The sequence below is a fragment of the Dendropsophus ebraccatus genome, chromosome 15 (assembly GCF_027789765.1).
Source record: "Dendropsophus ebraccatus isolate aDenEbr1 chromosome 15, aDenEbr1.pat, whole genome shotgun sequence".
Taxonomy (NCBI): Eukaryota; Metazoa; Chordata; class Amphibia; order Anura; family Hylidae; genus Dendropsophus; species Dendropsophus ebraccatus.
Genome location: NC_091468.1, coordinates 40,441,246 through 40,460,943, shown reverse-complemented (window position 1 = coordinate 40,460,943; position 19,698 = coordinate 40,441,246). Strand labels below are relative to the sequence as shown.

At 42.7% G+C, this 19,698-nt stretch overlaps 1 protein-coding gene across 1 annotated transcript; it reads left to right on the top strand.

The window, feature by feature from the left end:
* The first annotated feature begins 12 nt into the window (after nucleotides 1–12).
* Nucleotides 13–17,705, top strand: CRNKL1 (crooked neck pre-mRNA splicing factor 1). The gene is made up of 14 exons (XM_069954189.1): nucleotides 13–150; nucleotides 1,718–1,870; nucleotides 3,072–3,163; nucleotides 3,323–3,481; nucleotides 3,566–3,732; nucleotides 4,428–4,606; nucleotides 5,687–5,857; nucleotides 5,945–6,136; nucleotides 6,230–6,289; nucleotides 9,503–9,583; nucleotides 12,946–13,185; nucleotides 14,177–14,278; nucleotides 17,027–17,275; nucleotides 17,391–17,705. Exons 1-14 carry the CDS (start codon nucleotides 103–105, stop codon nucleotides 17,583–17,585), a joined length of 2,088 nt encoding a protein of 695 aa, XP_069810290.1. The 5' UTR covers nucleotides 13–102; the 3' UTR covers nucleotides 17,586–17,705.
* Nucleotides 17,706–19,698: the final 1,993 nt, after the last annotated feature.

Genomic DNA, 19,698 nt, shown 5'->3' with positions numbered 1-19,698 from the left:
ACATGTACGCTCTGACGTCAGCGCGTGAACGTGCGTGCGTAACGTTTCCGTGTGCGCTTTGGAGTTTCTGTCCGCTGTGGGGTGTTCTGAACAGCAGGCACCATGGCGTCCACTGCGGCCGGGAAGCAGAGGATCCCCAAAGTCGCCAAGGTGTGTACAGGGGTCTAGTGGAATAATCGCAGCGGCGCTGGAGACTGATATAGCAGTGTGACGCCTCATGGCTCTGCTGCTGGGGCTGAAGCTGCTCCTATGTACTGCTTATATAGTCAGGTTTACATGGTGATGGTCATTTTCAGTGATCAGCCATCTTTTCTCTATAGTAATTATATCTCCCATCGCAGTCTTGGGCATGGTAACGAAGGGCAGCGTACAGTCATCTCCTGGGTGCTCCATATGTATAACCATAGGGCATCTAGGGCTAAGACAGGGATTGGTGGTTCTTGGATTGTGGCCAATGGGAGCACAGATGGATCCAGTGTGACCACTATGATGTAGCGGTATGGCATCCTGGGGGATCTACCCCCCACTGGTGTCTACATGTGCAGATAGCACCCAGCGGTATGGCGTCCTGGGAGATCTACCCCCCACTGGTGTCTACATGTGCAGATAGCACCCAGCGGTATGGCGTCCTGGGGGATCTACCCCCCCACTGGTGTCTACATGTGCAGATAGCACCCAGCGGTATGGCGTCCTGGGAGATCTACCCCCCACTGGTGTCTACATGTGCAGATAGCACCCAGCGGTATGGCGTCCTGGGAGATCTACCCCCCACTGGTGTCTACATGTGCGGATAGCACCCAGCGGTATGGCGTCCTGGGGGATCTACCCCCCACTGGTGTCTACATGTGCGGATAACGCCCAGCGGTATGGCGTCCTGGGGGATCTACACCCCACTGGTGTCTACGTGTGCGGATAATGCATTAGACATTCTGAGACATACTGCTATGGCATGGAAGGGGGATAAGTTAGGTATGTAGGGGGCTCTGGGGCCAGTCCTGCTCTGTGATCTGTCAGTGCCGGCTGACCGCCATTGCCAAGAGGTTCCCCTAGATCAGGGGTGTCAAACTCAGGCCCTCCAGCTGTTGCAAAACTACAATTCCCATCATGCCTGGACAGCTAAAGGCTGTCCAGGGATGAGGGGAATTGTAGTTTTGCAAGAGCTGGAGAGCCTGAGTTTGACACCTATGCCCTAGATGCCTCTTAATAGTACCTGCGGCACCTAGGCCAGTGCTCCTCATCCTATGGGTCCCAGCTCCTGCAAAGCAACAGCTCCCATCTTGCCCTGACAGCCATCCTCTATCAGGTCATGATGGAAGTTGTCGTTTTACAACAGCAGGAGAACCACAGGTTTGGGAACATTGATCTAGACTAGAGGTGTCAAACTTGCAGCCTTCCAGCTGTTGCAAAACTACAATCCCCATCATGCCCATCAGTTCGGGCAGCGTTTTCGGGTTGGGTATCCCAGGGCATGTAGATTTTTCCTTCTGTAATATCAACACATTCACAATGAGCAGTATTCATCTGAGATTGAAAAGTGGTTTCTGAATGTTTCTAGCCGCTACACGTAGTCCTGAATGGCTTCTAGATTCAACTGAAGTATAACTCCCACTCTGAGTCACAGCTCAGGGATCACTAGTGTTAGGCAGCCTATAAAAAGGTGAATGTTTGTGAACTATGTATGTATACGATGCCGTTAACTCTTCACTTTTTTTCTTAGGTGAAGAATAAAGCGCCGGCTGAAGTGCAGATTACAGCCGAACAGTTGCTCAGAGAAGCCAAGGAGAGAGAACTTGAGTTACTGCCACCTCCTCCCAAGCAGAAGATCACAGATGAAGAGGAACTGAATGACTACAAGTTAAGAAAGAGGAAAGTAAGTACAGTATGATGTGAACTAATCCTTATGGTGGTCTATGCTTTTCCTTGTGGCTACCTGAGCAAATGCCAGACACAGTGTATAACTGATTAACTCACCTGTCATCAGGGAAATTAATAAATTCATATCTGCAGACCACCATTACTGAGACGAGTAACAAGCTTATTTGCTTCTAGGGTTTAGGCTCTGTTCACACGGGACAAAACTGGCGAAATTCTGCGGCGTAGAATCCAGTCAGCCTCCGTGTCATACTGGCAGTTTACGGGAGGCTCGCGCGTCTTCTCTCTCTGCGTGGAAGAATGGACATGTCAATTCTTCCAAGCGGGGAGGAGCGCCAGCCTCCCATAGACTGCCAGTATGGCACGGAGGCTGGCGGATTCTACGGATTCTCTGTGTGAATGGAGCCGACACATGGCAGAAAAACTAAGGATTTTTTTTTTTAAATCTGTAGCAATGTCAATTGTATTAGATCCACTGCAAGTTTATATTGTGGATTTTCTCCTTTGACTTTGCATATAAACCTGCACACACAGTTTTTAGTTCTGTATGTACAGAAGCAGAGCACCCAACCCAGCAAGTATTTTGAGCTGAGATGCATCCAGTACTATGTGTAGCCCTGCTCAGAACTATGTGGAAGCAAAGCAAACATGATTTGGTGCAGTTTTTTCTTGGCCGTAGCCTTTATCATTCTATTCTGTCTGCAATTGAATTTATCTCAGCATAGACCGACACAACCTATCAGACTTCATAGTCATAAGCCACTTTGCTATGAATACAAGTATCTGATCACTAGAGATGAGCGAACCGGGTTCTGGTTCGAGTCCATCCGAACCTGAACATTCGGTATTTGATTAGCTGGGGCTGCTGAAGTTGGATAAAGCTGTAAGGTTGTCTGGAAAACATGGATACAGCCAATGACTATATCCATGTTTTCCACATAGCCTTAGGGCTTTATCCAACTTCAGCAGCCACCGCTAATCAAATGCCGAAAGTTCGGGTTCGGATAGACTCGAGCATGCTCCAGGTTCGCTCATTTCTACTGGTCACCCATCCTGAGATCTGTGGGGTTTCCTGCTCACGGACCCCTGATGACGAAAAACTTTAGTTTTATGAAGTAAGTTGTGCACATCAATGTTACAGAGACACTATGTTTGACTTTGTACAGGAGTCTTAATATTTCTTGTGTTTTCCCTTTCAGACCTTTGAAGATAATATAAGAAAGAATAGAACTGTTATTAGTAACTGGATAAAGTATGCACAATGGGAGGAAAGTCTCAAGGAGGTTCAGAGGTATGTACACAGCATAAACTTATTGGGGAGGGTACACGAGATCACAGTTTAAACCCTCCAGTTACATGTGATGTATGTATGTGATATGTATAGTGAATGACATGATTGTAAGGACTTGTGAATACTTCCTAGTACCACCCCCTTATTTTGTCTCCATAGATCTCGATCTATATACGAACGTGCCTTAGATGTAGATCACAGGAATATTACATTATGGCTCAAGTATGCCGAGATGGAGATGAAGAATCGCCTGGTTAACCATGCGCGTAACATCTGGGACAGGGCAATCACCATCCTTCCCAGAGTCAACCAGTTCTGGTAAGCAATCCAGGAAACTATTAGTGCTTAGCTAGATGTTGGCATGGAGCAACAGTGTACCACATTTCTTGTTTCATTGTAAAGGTATAAATACACCTACATGGAGGAGATGCTGGGCAACGTGGCAGGAACAAGGCAAGTGTTTGAACGCTGGATGGAATGGCAGCCTGAAGAGCAAGCATGGCATTCTTACATCAACTTTGAGCTCCGTTATAAGGAGGTGGACAGAGCACGAACCATATATGAAAGATATATCCTTTCCATTGCTAAAAGCTCTCACAGTATCATTTACACAATCAGAGTATAGCATGTCTGGCATCCAGCTGAAAAGGACAATTGCAAGGAGCTTTGTAACCTGTGTTAGCTATTTTTTGACAGCTGTCATGTACTGTCATATACTCCTCCCCACGTCCTTTCCAGCTGTATGTCAGGAATAAATGTTTGCCATTTACATTTATTAGGCAGTAGGGGCAATTTATGATTGAGAACCCTTGGTGTATTTCTGGGTCACTTCATGAATAATGTCTGAACATTTTACTTATTATAAAGTCCCTATCATCAAAAATAACTTTTGACAAGTCATTAGACATGTCAAAAATTTCTGATCACTGCATATCTCACTGCTGACCCCTGCTCTGATCAGGTGATATATACCCGGGAAAAGACCACGCCAGACAGCACATAAATCGTGCTGCTGCTGTGCTTTCTCTGCATCTATATTTCCTGATTTTAGCTGGTTTTAGCAGTAATACCCGGTTCAGAGCGGGAGGGGGTGCTGCCTGGATGCATTCACAAATTCGCTTTTTTGTATTTCCCATTGCCTAACTTTAGGTGTCTAAAAAGGCATGTGCCCAGAGTTTTGCTGCATATTAAGACAAAATATATATATAAATCTGCCCCTCTGCCCTTTTCCTTCATGTGCAGATTTTCCTTAACCTATGTGCACTTGTTATTGTACACCCTGATGTAAAGAACTGGATTAAGTACGCCCGGTTTGAAGAAAAGCATGGTTATATAGCTCATGCAAGGAAGGTGTATGAGCGCGCTGTGGAGTTCTTTGGTGAGGATCACATGGATGAGAATCTGTACGTAGCATTTGCCAGATTTGAGGAAAATCAAAAAGAGGTGAGTTATGTTATTTTCTCCAAATACATTTAAATAGTATTTGATAATTGTCTGGGCTCATGGACACTGGCACAGCCCTTCAGTATGGAGTCATACAGTCTTAGGCTGGGTTCACACTGCGTTTTTGCAATCCGGTTTTTGAAGAAAAACGGATTGCAAAACTGGATGCAGTTGTGTGCATGCGTTTTTCCATTAACTTCCATTATAAAAAACGGATCAAAACAGATTCGGGTTTTTTTTTTTACGGACACAAAAAACGTTGCTGACACTTTTTTTTTTTTGTCCGTTAAAAAAAACAGATCCGTTAAACGGATTGCTAAAACGCTGTGTGAACCCAGCCTTAGTACACTGCCGTACAGGCTTTTTCAGATTCCATGTGTATGGAGATGTTCTACCCTGAAGCAATACCTATAGGGGGAAAATATCTGTGTATACAGTCAGAAGAAGCATGACACAATTTTTCTTTTTCTTCTCTGTACGGTCTCATGCACTTCTATTGAAGTGCTATTTTGGCTTGAGACTTTGTGCAGCGGATTAAACAAACTGTGTTAAGTTTTACAGTTTTCACTATCCAGTCCCAATATCTGACTGTAAATGTAATATTACCATTATCCACAAGGTGGCAGTATAGCACTTCATATTAAATACACTTCCTTACTGTACATTCTAGTTTAATTGCTACTTATACTACATGAAGAGCATCTAGATAGCTGTAGTCCCACTATGCAGCTTTGGAGAACACTTCAGCTGTTTGGTGGGGCCATGGTATTTATGAGTGCCACAGTCTCTTATATTTTCTTGAGCTCAACTGGTATTATTGTACCATATGTAGAGTTTATGCAAGAAATGAGGTCTTGACACTTACATAGGCACTATGGCCGGATGTTGCATTTTGATCTAATATTAACACCCTTATAATGCCTATCAAAATCATGTAAAGGCTTATTCCAATCTGGACATTTATAGCATATTCACAGAATGTCCTGTATATAGCTGTCACTCATTTGCCTTTTCCTAATAATAAAGTTTATATCTGCTTGCATGTTTTAATTGTGTATTTTTTCCTGCCATAATATCCAGTCAGAACGGGTGCGTGTCATATACAAATACGCCCTGGACAGAATCCCAAAGCAGCAAGCCCAAGAGCTTTTCAAAAACTATACTATTTTTGAAAAGAAGTATGGTGACCGGCGAGGTATTGAAGACATCATTGTAAATAAGAGGAGGTTTCAGTATGAGGAAGAAGTCAAGGTAAAACATCACATCCTATTTTCTTAGTTTTCATGTTTCCAGTTTGTGAAATTTCTCTACCACAAATTGTAATTGTTTTCCTTTAAGGCTAACCCTCACAATTACGATGCCTGGTTTGACTACCTGCGATTGGTGGAAAGCGATGCTGATGCTGACACTGTCCGAGAAGTGTACGAACGGGCAATAGCCAATGTCCCACCTACTAAAGAGAAAAGGCACTGGAAAAGATATATCTACTTATGGATAAACTATGCCTTGTATGAGGAACTAGAGGCAAAGGTATATAGAACGCAACACAACTTTATTATTTGTTCGTAGAAAATACATCTCAGCTATGCCACAAACTCAACCATCTTTTTTTGTGATTTACAGGATCCAGAGAGGACTAGACAAGTATATCAGGCTTGCTTAGAACTAATACCACACAAAAAGGTAAAAAGAAGTTGATTCTTGCTCTTGTATAATACAGTGTGTGTCCGAGGGTTCAGGATATGTGTTTGTGTTACTGGATGCCTTTGGTTATTGGATCGCAGCATTCTATTCTAAAGGCCAAATAATATTCTTTTAGCCTTTGTCCACTGAATGGAGGCCTGTGGATCTACAGTGGTTTGTAATAAATTAGAATATCAACATTTTTTTTTTTCATTTTTTTTTTTAGTAATTCAATTTAAAAAGTGGCCTAATATATTCTATAGAGTCATTGCATACAGAGTGAACTTTTTCAAGCGTTTATTTCTGTTAGAGTTAACGATTATGGATTACAGCTAAGAAAAACCCAACAGTCAGTATTTCAAAAAATTAGAATATTATATAAAACCAACTGAAAAAAAATGTTTTTAATACAGAAATGTTGGACAAATGAAAAGTCTGTACAGTAAATGCCCTCACTACTTGGTCGGGGCACCTTTTGCATGTATGACTGCATCAATGCGGCAATGTGGCATGGAGGCGATCAGCTGATGGCACTGCAGAGGTGTTATTGAAGCCCAGGTTGCTTTGATAGCGCCCTTCAGCTCATCTGCATTGTTGGGTCCGGTGTCTTTCATCTTCCTCCTCATAATACCCCATAAATTCTCTATGGGGTTAAGGTCTGGTGAGTTTGCTGGCCAATCAAGCACAGTGATGCTGTGGTTAGTAAACCAGGTATTGTTACTTTTGGCAGTGTGGACAGGTGCCAAATCCTGCTGGAAGATGAAAATTCCATCTCCAAAAATCTTTTCAGCACAGGGAAGAATGAAGTGCGCTAAAATTTCCTTGCGGACGGCAGCGTTAACTTTGGCGTCGAAGCACAGTGAACCTACTCCAGCAGATGACATGGCTCCCCAAACCATCACTTATTGTGGAAACTTCCTACTAGACCTCAAGCAGCTTGGATTGTGCCGCTCCACTCTTCCTCCAGACTCTGGGACCTTGATTTCCAAATTAAATGCAAAATTTACTTTCATCTGAAATCAGCACCTTGGACCACTGATCAACAGTCCAGTTCTTCTTTTCCTTGGGCCAGATAAGACGCTTCTGGCGGTTTATTGGTCAGGAGTGGCTTGACACATGGAATGCAACACTTGTAGCCCATGTCCTGCAGACGTCTGTATGTGGTGGCTTTTGAAGCGCTGACTCCAGCAGCAGTCCACTCTTTGTGAATCTCTCCAAAATTTTTGAATGCCATTTTCGTTACAATCCTGTTAAGACTGCGGTTCTACCGGTTGCTTGTGCACCTTTTTCTACCACACTTTTTCCTTCCATTCAACTTTCCATTAATATGCTTTAATACAGCACTCAGAGAACAGCCAGCTTCTTTAGCAATGAACTTTTGTGGCTTACCCTCCTTGTGTGGTGTGTAAATGACTGCATTCTGGACGTTTGTCAAGTCAGCAGTCTTCCCAATGATTGTGTTGCATAGTGAACCAGACTTATGCTGCATTTACACGAAACGATAATTGGCCCGATCGTACGATAAACGATGTCGGAGTAACGATTTTTTTTTTCATAACGATCAGCGTTTAGGCGGTACGATATATCGTACGGAAAAATCGTTTTGCGCTCGCAGCCCGGCCCTCCGCTCATCCGAAGCCCGGCCCCACTGTCAACCGCAGCCCCCTGCGCCGCCCCGATCGCCACCCCGCCGCCGCCGCTCCGATCGCCACCCCGCCGCCGCCGCTCCGATCGCCACCCCACCGCCACTCCGGGGGGGGTGTCATCAGAGCGGCGGGGGTGGCGATCGAGCTGGCGCAGGGGCTGCGGGAGGGCGGGCGGCCAACCGGACTATCGCGCCACGACTGTTTACACGGAACGATCGGCAAATTTATTGCGAATGACGAATGACTATTTGATAACATGTTTAAAGATCAAAATGAGCAATTTCTTGTTCGTCGTTTGATCGTTCGCTGCGTTTACACGTACGATTATCGCAAATTCGCACGATAATCGTTACGTGTAAACGCAGCATTAGGGACCTTTTATAACACTTAGGAAGCCACTGCAGGTGTTTTGGGTTAATCTAATTTTTTGAAATACTGACTTTTGGGTTTTTCTTGGCTGTAATCCATAATCATCACCTTTAACAGAAATAAATGTTTGAAACAGTTCACTCTGTATGCAATGACTCTATAGAATATATGAGGTCACTTTTTCATCCTTAGTCACAAATTAAAAATGTAAGGCCCTGTTTACACACACAGATAATTGACCAATTTACAGACAGATTTTTGAAGCCAAAACCAGGAACAGACTATAAACAGAACAGGGCATAAAGGAAAGACTGACAGATTTTTGAAGCCAAAGCCAGGAATGGATTTGAAAAAGAGGCGAAATCTCAGTCTTTCCTTTATGCCCTGTTCTGTTTATAGTCTGTTTCTGGCTTTGGCTTCAAAAATCTGTCAGATAAATTGGTCAATTATTTGTGTGTGTAAATGCAGCCTAAAAAGCATTTGTGTTTTTAAGGCGAAATCTGTCAATTACTATACCTGGGTAACTAATAGCACGCTGCTAAGTAAACTTGGTATCACTAAGAACCAGGTAGACGTTTAGAAATCAGAGCAAGAAATTTAGAGCAAAGTATACTTTGCTATGGTCTTTTAGCCAGACTTAGGGCCCTATTCCACCGGACGATTATCGTTCAGATTTTCGTTAAATTGTTCGAATCTGAACGATAATCGTTCGGTTGAAATGCAGTTAACGATTAACGACCGAACGAGAAATCGTTGATCGCTTTATAAGACCTGGACCTATTTTTATCGTTGCTCGTTCGCAAATCGTTCGCATTGAATAAGACATTGTTCGGTCGTTCGCAATAGATATGAACGCAATAGTGAATAAATAGCGAAGAAAAACGATCGCAATTACGATCATAAGTAACGATTATCGTTCCATGGAAATGAGTGAACGTTTTCAGGTCTTTCGCAATAGCGGTCGTTTGAGATCGTTAATCGTTAACGATTATGCAAACGATAATCGTCCGGTGGAATAGGGCCCTTAGAAAGAAAAAAAATCTATGGGAACCCAATAAACCTCTTGGGGTCTTCTATTAGCTTTAGCTTCAAAGACATTTTGCTGTGTAATATGAAGACGAGTATATCAGAAAGCAGGCATTGGTGTTCTCAGGCATCTCCTTCTGTTTTCATAGTCTTTATGATTTTTGTTTTCCAGTTTACCTTTGCAAAAATCTGGTTGATGTACGCACAGTTTGAGATCAGACAAAAAAATCTCCCGTTTGCTCGAAAAGCCTTGGTAAGTGTAACTGTGTATGTCCTGCTTCAATGCAAAGACTTTCCAGCTATTGCCAGGTCCTGACGTACTTCTAGGGGATTCTGTAGATAAATCTTCATCGCCCTGTAAGTAGTAGTTATACTGTATGATAAGATATATAGTTCCTCACCTCTTTACAATATGCTGTTGGAGAATGAGAATGTTCTTGCTTATTTAAAAAAAAAAAAAATCCAAGGCTGTAGATTAGTCCAGATGTTTGCTTCGAGGTCTCTGTGGGGAATTGGATAAAATTGTACCAATCTAGATAATTTGTTGTAAACCAAACAACCTGGACCCCAGATTAATACATTGTGACAAGCTACTAGATAGCCATATGTCTGTATACATTCCTTCTGCCGATGCCCCTTGTAGTAGGAACTTATATAAACGTTCCTGACATGGAGGTGTTTTATTGTGTGCACTGTGCAGGGCTGCTTCAGTGTGATCAGCTCCACATACATTAATGTACCAGGAGTCTGACATAATGACTCCGGAAAGCTCCCATCTGCCTACCATTAACCCCCTTAAAGGGGTTGTCCGGCGATAAAAAATTATTCACAGAATAACACACATTACAAAGTTATACAACTTTGTAATGTATGTTATGTCTGTGAATGGCCCCCTTCCCCGTGTTTCCCCCCACCCACGCTAGACCCGGAAGTGTGGTGCATTATACTCACCGCATCTCGTGTCGTCCACGGTCTCCGATCCTCAGCAGTGACGTCTTCTTCGGGAGCCCGGCGGATCTTCCCGAGTGCCAGCCGCCCTCTGCAGCGTCATCCGAAGCTCAGCCGCGATTGGCTGAGCATAACTGTGCTCAGCCAATCGGGCTGAGCTGCTGATGACGCGGCCACGTCATCAGCAGCTCAGCCGCGATTGGCTGAGCACAGTTATGCTCAGCCAATCGCGGCTGAGCTTCGGATGACGCTGCAGAGGGCGGCTGGCACTCGGGAAGATCCGCTGGGCTCCCGAAGAAGACGTCACTGCTGAGGATCGGAGACCGTGGTCGGCACGTGACAGGTAATGTATAGCGCACCACACTTCCGGGTACACGGGTGGGGGTGGTGGGACACGGGGAAGGGGGCCATTCACAGACATAACATACATTACAAAGTTGTATAACTGTAATGTGTGTTATTCTGTGAATAATTTTTTATCGCCGGACAACCCCTTTAAGCTCTGCATAGCTATTGCAGTGTTAAATCAGTGACAGGGACAGTACCTGTTGCTAACGCATTAATTATGCTATTGGATCGGCAATCTTCTCTCAGAGTCTGCACTCACTTTATATGCAGAGCGCTAATAATACTAATCAATGCAGTGGCCATAGCATTGATCAATATAAGCAATCTAATGATTGGGGGGCTTATAGGGTACAAACCCACCATATACGCAGCCAATCTGCAGCAGATTTGATGCTGTATTTAGTTATTTAGATCTAATCTGCTGCGTATCGCAGCAGAAAATACGCTGCGTATACGGTGTGTGTGTGTTTGTACCCATAAAGTGTAAAAAAAGTTAGCTTTTTTTAAATAAATAAAAAAATAAATAAACTTTAAATCACACCTTTTCCCGTTATACAAATAAAAATATGTAAAACAATAAAAAAACAAAAAACAAATTTGGTATCATAACGTGCAGAATTGTCCGATCGCTTAAAATACAACAGTATTGTTCCCGCGTAAATGGGGGGAAAAAAAACAGGATTGAGAGTAGATTTTCATATATCTCCGTCTCTCTCTCTCTAGATATGTCTCTCTCTCGATATCTGTCTCTATATCTATAAAATATTGTGTGTATATATATATAATGTGTGTGTGTATATGTTATAAATTTACAATATATCAATAAAAGCTATAGATCATTGCGCACATAATGCCCCCAACAAGCTCCGTAGGTGTAAATGCTGTGACCTGGGCATCAATGGGTGTGAAGGGTTTAAAATTGATGACCTATCCTCCGTGTTCTATTGCCACATCAGAAAAACAGGAGAATGATGTAGTACTTCGCACCGCCACTACTAAAAGTACAGTGTCGTCTTTATACCAGAAAATTTGCATCTACACTATATTATATAGTATATTATGTGCCTCCAAAGTATATTAAAAAGTTTTCGAACTTCTATATTATACAGCGATTTAGCTTTGTTTATAGAACACTGAAAAACCCTTTACTTTTTGTTCCAATGGTAAAATGTCACATGTACTTTCTGATTTATGTCTTCTAGTTGTGTTATTTTTACTTGTAACTCTAGAAGATAGGTGTAGATTAGGTTATATATCACTCTCCATTGAGTTATTTTCATATGGCTTTAAATAGCTTTTCTTTATGTCTTTATTTTCTTTTACTAACTTAGCCAGAAGCAATAAGACAACTCCTACTTGTCTGCTATGCTGCAATATACTGCACATGTACATTCTCAGATACAGGAATTGGCTTGATCTGCTTACATAGCCGCCTTACTTGTCGAATCATCACTAGGGCTCTGTATATTGTACTAGGACATGGCTCTATAGTCCATAATGCAGGACCACAATGTTAAAGCGTACAGTACCTTTCGCAAACACTTTTTTAAAGAAATCAACAGGAGTTGTGATCACAAGTGGTTTTGCAATATACTTGCTTTTATATATATTTTTTTTTTTAGGTTTCCTCTGTTTAAATCCATGTTATACATAGGTCCAAACTGCAGTCCATGTCGATATTTGGTCTTTTCTCTGTTCAAAATAAGAGACCAAACACAGGAAGTCCCAGTACTTTGGGCTTTCTTGCAAGAAAAGACACCTGTTCATCATGCAGGTTTTATATCAGCTGAGGGCAATTAACTAAGGCTAATTATAATATTAACTTCTGCGGATTATATTACCGGCTATGCATGCTTCCCAGAAGACAATGCTCCTTGTTATGCAACAGTTCAGTAAGTGTAATGTCATTGTGTGGTAACAGAGGCTTTGGTTCTGTGTGGCAGGAGAGCTAACCATACAATGCAAGCACCCCCAGGATTCTCTGCTACTGAATGTAGACACACAGCAGCTGTACACATGCGCAGTAAAGGGAGACACCTAGTGGCCATATGTATAACATATATACATAATTTTTTTTTTTTTTTTTACATTTGTGACAGTGTCCCTTTAATGACATGCATTTATGTAGAAGGTTGTATAATGTATATGTATAATGCATGTATGTATAACATTGATTTAAACATAGAAAACCTGCAAAACTCCTTGCAATCACAATCCCTGGTTGATTTCGTTGAAAAAAAAACGCACAAGAGTTAACTTTCCGGATGATGCATATAGGATATATAAGCCTGACCACTTTTACCGTTTTTCTTTTTGTAGGGCACCTCCATTGGAAAATGTCCCAAGCACAAGTTATTTAAGGGGTACATAGAACTGGAGCTGCAGCTTCGAGAATTTGACCGATGTAGGAAACTGTATGAGAAGTTCCTGGAATTTGCTCCTGAAAACTGCACCACATGGATTAAGTTTGCAGAGCTGGAAACCATTCTAGGCGATGTCGAGAGAGCCCGTGCCGTATATGAGCTGGCTATTGGACAACCACGGCTCGATATGCCCGAAGTAAGTAGATTGTCTTGTTTTCTTTGCATAAAGACCAGGAAGAGCTCTGTAAGATCAGCACTGGATCACACTCTTCAAACCTGGATCACACTCTTCAAACCTGTCACAAGAAGCTGCATTCAAACTCTAATGTGGCCTTCATGCTGCACAGGGGCAGATTTATCAATACTGGTGCAAAGGAAATGAAACTCTGCACATGGCAGCCTATGTGCTACTATTTTACCAAGCGGGTGTGCCCGCGCTCCAAATAGCCATAGACCACAATGTAAAGCACGGCCAGGAGCCTTACTTTACATTGTGAGCTTAGGCTATCTTGTACGGCCGCTGTTCACTGAATAGCGACCACACAAAATAGACCTGTCAATTATTTTGTGTGGCTGCAGAGAACCACGGCTGTAGTGTATACAGTGTGCATACACTACGGCCGTGGTTCCATACACTGTAATGTAATTAATCGATGACATTAAACAACAGCCGTTGTTGCAACCTGCAACACAGGCCATTGTTTAATGCTAAAATACAATGTGTGAACATAGCCTAAAGATGCTTTGGAAAGTGAACGTAGCAACATGGTTGCTTGGTATGGGTAAGATGCTCCAGATTTTCTTGGTTCTAGGTTTAATAAATCACCCTAATGTTCAACATTTTCCTTATTTTTATCCGAATGCCCTTAGGGTGGGTTCACACTACGGAACACGAGCAGATAAGTTCAGCTGGATTCCGTAGCTCATACCCGTTCACTCGGCACAGGTGGAGAGTTGCGCGTCCGTGAACAGGTGCGAACTACGGAATCCATCAAATTCTCCAGTCGGGTTCCGTAGTGTACTGTGTGATTTTCTAAGGGCAAAATATAGCAGCAGATTTCTGTGAAGTGTCTGTGATCAGCCACATGCATCTTCACCCTTCACTTGTTCTCTGTATAGCAGCAGCTGCTGTCAGAAGTTGATGCTAAAACTCTGCTCATAAAATCTTGTTAATGTCCCATTTACAGGTTCTCTGGAAATCTTATATTGATTTTGAAATAGAACAAGAAGAGTTTGAGAAGACAAGAAATCTATACAGGAGACTTCTGCAGAGAACGCAGCACGTCAAGGTAATCAATAACATTCGAGCAGTACAGCGTTGATGACACTTTGTTTTATTAGTCTCTACTGCTTCCATTTATATTGGAAACCACAGTGTAGCATCACATCTGTTGCTTGATGGACACCACTGGCACCCACCAGATCCCCTTAACCCTACAGGTGGTTTGTTTGATGGGGAGAGTAGTGCTGTACCAGGTTATAATTTTCAAATTAGAAGGAATCTGCAACAGGGCTTCTGATGCAGGCGTGGGCATAGCCTTAGTGCTCACAGAAAACAGGATTGTGCAAATAATGTTTGTATAATGACATTAAAGTTAAAGGAATCTGTCACTTTTTTTGTTCCACATTAAATGAGGGCAGCATAGACTAGTGACAGAAATGCTGAACAGATTTGCGTATTACTTATATAATTTTGTTTAGCCGTTCTCCTAATATGCAGGAGATTCTTGCCACATCCCCTCCCCCCACCCTCCAGCTGGTATGCAGAGTTTTCTGCTTCTCATAAATATTGAGGACTACTGGGCTTACACACATAATGGAGAGGACTACTTATTGGAACAGTTCAACAGAATAATTACGCACTTTGAAATGCTTATGTGCACCCTCCACACCTCCGGACACCACCAGTCCGGTAAACACAGTAATATATACAAAAAATGTGAAGGAAAAAAGGCTCTCTCACCAAGTCGCTGTAATCTTCGGGTGTTTCAACCCACTGTACTCCAGCAATATGGAGTGCAATATACTCACAGAGTCCACTTGACTGCAAAATTCTTATTTATTTTTCATTGAATACAGCATTCAGTAGTACGCTCACAGCTGATGTGTCTCACATTCGGACGCCCACATAGGACGTATGTGGGCGTCCGAATGTGAGACACATCAGCTGTGAGCGTACTACTGAATGTTTGCTGTATTCAATGAAAAATAAATAAGAATTTTGCAGTCAAGTGGACTCTGAGTATATTGCACTCCATATTGCTGGAGTACAGTGGGTTGAAACACCCGAAGATTACAGCGACTTGGTGAGAGAGCCTTTTTTCCTTCACATTTTTTGTATATATTAGAGGACTACTTATTGTCCATGTTGTTCAGGAGGATATCTCTGGATCAGCTGTACAGAACAATGTAAGTGATACATCATTGTGTTCAGCTTCTCTGTCACTAGTTTATGCTACCATTAGATAGGGCTGCATAAACCTGCTGACAGTCTCTTTAATGAGAAGATTGACAGGCTCACTTTGATCTCCCTTTTCATTTAAGGGGGATTTTCCACTAATTATATTTACCACCTATTGTCACGATAGGTAATAAATATTTGATCACTAGTACGGCGTCCAAACCTTTTGGTTCATCCTTACTAAACAGGCTGATATTACCTTTGTAATAGGGTTAGCAATTGCCTAAAGTGTACCTGTCATAATGTTCCCTCAACCTATTTTTGTGCAGTTCCTCCTGCCTATCAGAAGTTTAGGTAACTATGGATATGACCATGCTTGGTTGGTTCTGTGCATGAGCTCTGATAAATCAGAATGGGGCTTGTGCACGGAACCAACCCAGCATGGTCATATGCATAGTTACCCAACAGGAATGACTACACACCTAACAGGCAAGGAACATTATGACAGGTACCCTTTAAAGATTATTGCTTGTTGGCCTCACATGTCCCAGTGTAATAGATGAGATGGCCTCCTTATTGTCTATTGCTTTTAAAAGGGCAACCTGAGGCAAACTAAAAATTCTGGTTAACACCAGAGATGAACACGAACGTTTTAAGTGAGGAGATATTTCAGATACTTGAGCAGAGGTGATGCAAGTTCTGCTGGTTAGGTGCATCCATATTTTTAAGCTCACAAGGCAGGGCGTTTCTTGCAGGATATTAAAAAGCACTGGCAGGGAGATAGATCTAGGTTCGGTAGCACTACTGGTATATATACTGCTGTCCTATCACTTTATAACAGTATTGAAAATGGGCATCAGTGTGGTTGTATTATCAAATGAGAAACAGATGGCTGATCTCAGGGAGACCAGCCATGCACCTAGGATTTCACTTCATTGAGTGCTTTGATCGGCAGCCGGCAGTGTTATCATTTGGCTGGTCTCCCTGAGATCAGCCATCTGTTTCTCTTATGGCTCTACTAGGCATTGCTCCCACCTAGCCAGAATCCTGCTCCACACTGATGAGGGGCAACACCCTGAAACAGCTTGGCCTTGGTTTTTCCCTTGTCATTACATTGACTTATAGGGCCACTTAATATGGTGGTTTTGGTGGTTTCCCTATAGGAGCCACCCCGTAGCTGGGTCCTTCCCGGAGGGATCTCTGGCCAGTCCTGTGTTTCAAGACTTTTAAATGAGGCTCCACAGGCCCTTCTTTTGCATATTCATGTATCATCAAATGGCAATAGCTGTATAATATCAAGCAATAATTGCCCCATGTAATAAGCCCAGCGATCAGCTGACAGCTGAGAAATAGTCATTTATTGGCTGATAGTTGGTATTACAAAAAATAATTTATCTGCAGCTTGTATCCCCTTGTAAACTGGGGGTGTTCAGCCATCAACATTTAACGTATTGTCCAGGCGGCTCTTCACCATCAATTATTATCCCATCCAAAGGGCTCTTTAAATTGAGTACTGATCAACTTGTACATTATTGATCAGCAATCCTATTGGGTAGCTTTCTGCCTATGTAATCGAGCATGAACATGCCTGTATCCTGCATTCAGTAACCCTTTCAACCACTGCTTTATTTTCTAGGTCTGGATAAGCTTTGCACAGTTTGAGTTAACTACTGGAAGTGATGACACATTGGTGAAATGTAGACAGGTCTATGAGGAAGCAAATAAGACTCTGAGGAATTGTGAGGAGAAGGAGGAGAGACTGATGTTACTGGAGTCCTGGAGGAGCTTTGAGCGGGAGTTTGGAAGTGAATCCACACAACAGAGGGTGGCCAAGCTTATGCCCGAGAGAGTGAAGAAAAGAAGAAAACTCCAAGCAGAAGATGGGGTAAGCGTTCTGAGTGGTCACCTTCTATTAGTGCAGACTCCGAGCCAGTGTTGTATCAATGCTTTATGCAAATCTCACCAACTACCATTTGTAATTGTGTCCTTTTTTTCCCTAGTCTGATGCCGGATGGGAGGAATACTATGACTACATATTCCCAGAAGATGCAGCCAATCAGCCCAATCTTAAGCTGCTTGCTATGGCCAAACTCTGGAAGAAGCAGCAGAAAGATGATGATGATGAGGAGGAGGAGGAGGAAGAAGATGAAAATGAACAGGATCCTGATAAAGACATTGATGAGAGCTCTTCCTGACACACAAGTGTATAACATATTGCTGTCTTTGCTTTTTTACTGCCCCTTGTACATATTTCACACCAAAGGAATTTGTTAATATGCAGTGAAAATAAAACATTTAAATACATTTTCAAAAAAGATTTCTAGGCACACGGTTCTTTAATTGTGAAGGCTCCCTCGCCAAAGAAAGCACCACACTGTATATGTCATCAATGGCTGGTACTCCTCCTTCCTATGGGGAGAAAGAGTAGTCGCCATGATCTGCAAAGGAATGCAACTGGCAATACTTAAAGGGAACCCACCCTACTCCCTTGACACATACCCCCATATTTACCCCATCCTGCCGGTCCATCTGCCCGGTCATTTGGAGCAGTAATTTCCTATAGACATCAGACTCATCTCCGCTCACTTGCATATTGAACGCGTGGCTGTATCTCTGCGGCAGGATGGGGTAAGTAGTAAGTATGGGTGGCCGTGTCCAGGGGTAGAGTGGGTTTGGGGAGCCATCCAGGGGTGACAGGTTCCCTTTAAGGGGGTATTAATTTTCTTTATAAACTGTGTCCAGGCAGGTGAATAGAAAATAATATACTTACTCTGCTGATTTAACAGAGGCCCCGCTGTGGCGCACCAGTTTGAGGGTTGACATCTGCCATTGCCTACTCAGCCAATCAGTGCTTGCAGTGGTGTCCTGCTTCAGTGAATGATTGGCTCCACAGCCAGACTAACCTCACTGCATCTTAATTTAGTATAATGCTGTGCGTCTCATTCACAGTGAAATGTAAAATCTTGGAAATGTGGCCAGACCTCAGTTGTGTGCGTAAGTGGTGGATTAAATGTACCCTGGGCTGCCCCTACCCCATTTACACAGGACCCTAGAGCAGTGCTTCTCAAACTTTTCCTACTGGAGCCTCACCCAATAGACGAAATGATGCCTGGGCCTCAGCAGACTGACCAAGAAGATGCTGGGACCTCACCATCTATGGTGGAAATCCCTTAAGAAAATAAAAACTATTACTCAGGCTACCCTCCATTAATCTCCTAATCTCTGTATAACATAAAATAAGGACAAAATGAGTCAAAAATGTTCCTAAAGCAGAGATTGTTGCAGTCAGTAAAAGGACTGTGCAGCTTATTGTCACTTTTGTGAGAACTGCCTCCCAAGCGGGGCCTCACCAACAACTAGAGGGCGCCTCACTGGTAAGGCCAGCCTCACAGTTTGAGAAGCACTGCCCTAGAGTAACGTCAACCGCGTGATAAAATACTAAAAATAAAATTTAAAAGCTATCACAAAATAGAAACAGATTAGAAAAAAAAACATGTTCCAGAATCTGTCTCTAATCAGGAAAAACTAAACTGTAATGTAAAGTCCAAAATTGTAGACCTGCTTTATTGTATATTTAACCTCTTAAGGACGGAGCCAATTTTCGTTTTTGCATTTTCGTTTTTTCCTACTTAAAAGGCTATAGCACTTGCATTTGTTTCACCTAGAAAAAAACATGAGCCCTTATTTTTTGCATCACTAATTGTACTTTGCAGTGGCAGACTTAATTTTTGCATAAAATATGCGGCAAAAAAAAATATTTTCTTTGGGGGTTATTAGTTTTTGCGCCGTTTGTCCTATGTAAAAACTGACATGTTATATATGATCCTCAAGACAATTAAAGTACAATTAAAACGATATGCAACTTGCATAACTTTTATATTTGATGGCGTTAAAAAAAAAAAAACCTACAGAAAAAAAAAATCCCGCCTCTAAACACCAGAGATGGGTTGCAAATAACACTGTTAAATGCAGCTGTCATGTTTGACAGCTGCATCTAACTGTGTTTAGAGGAAGCGGCGATTGGCACGCTCCTGCTAATAGCCGCGGTCCTGTGCTGCAGATAGCAGTCGGGATCCAGCAGTTCAGAGCGGGGGCGCGGTGCGGCCCCCCCCCCTCTGAACTCCTCATGCGGACATATGGCGTACAGGTATGGCATGTCTTTAAGAGGTTAATTGACATGAATGTAGATTCCTTGGGTCAGTGAATTTGCCCATACTCAGACTCCTAGCCTGTCCACAGGTGGCCCATGCCCTATGAATCCATGTTTTTGCTGAATGCAAAAACCAATATGGCCATTTGCAGGAGACC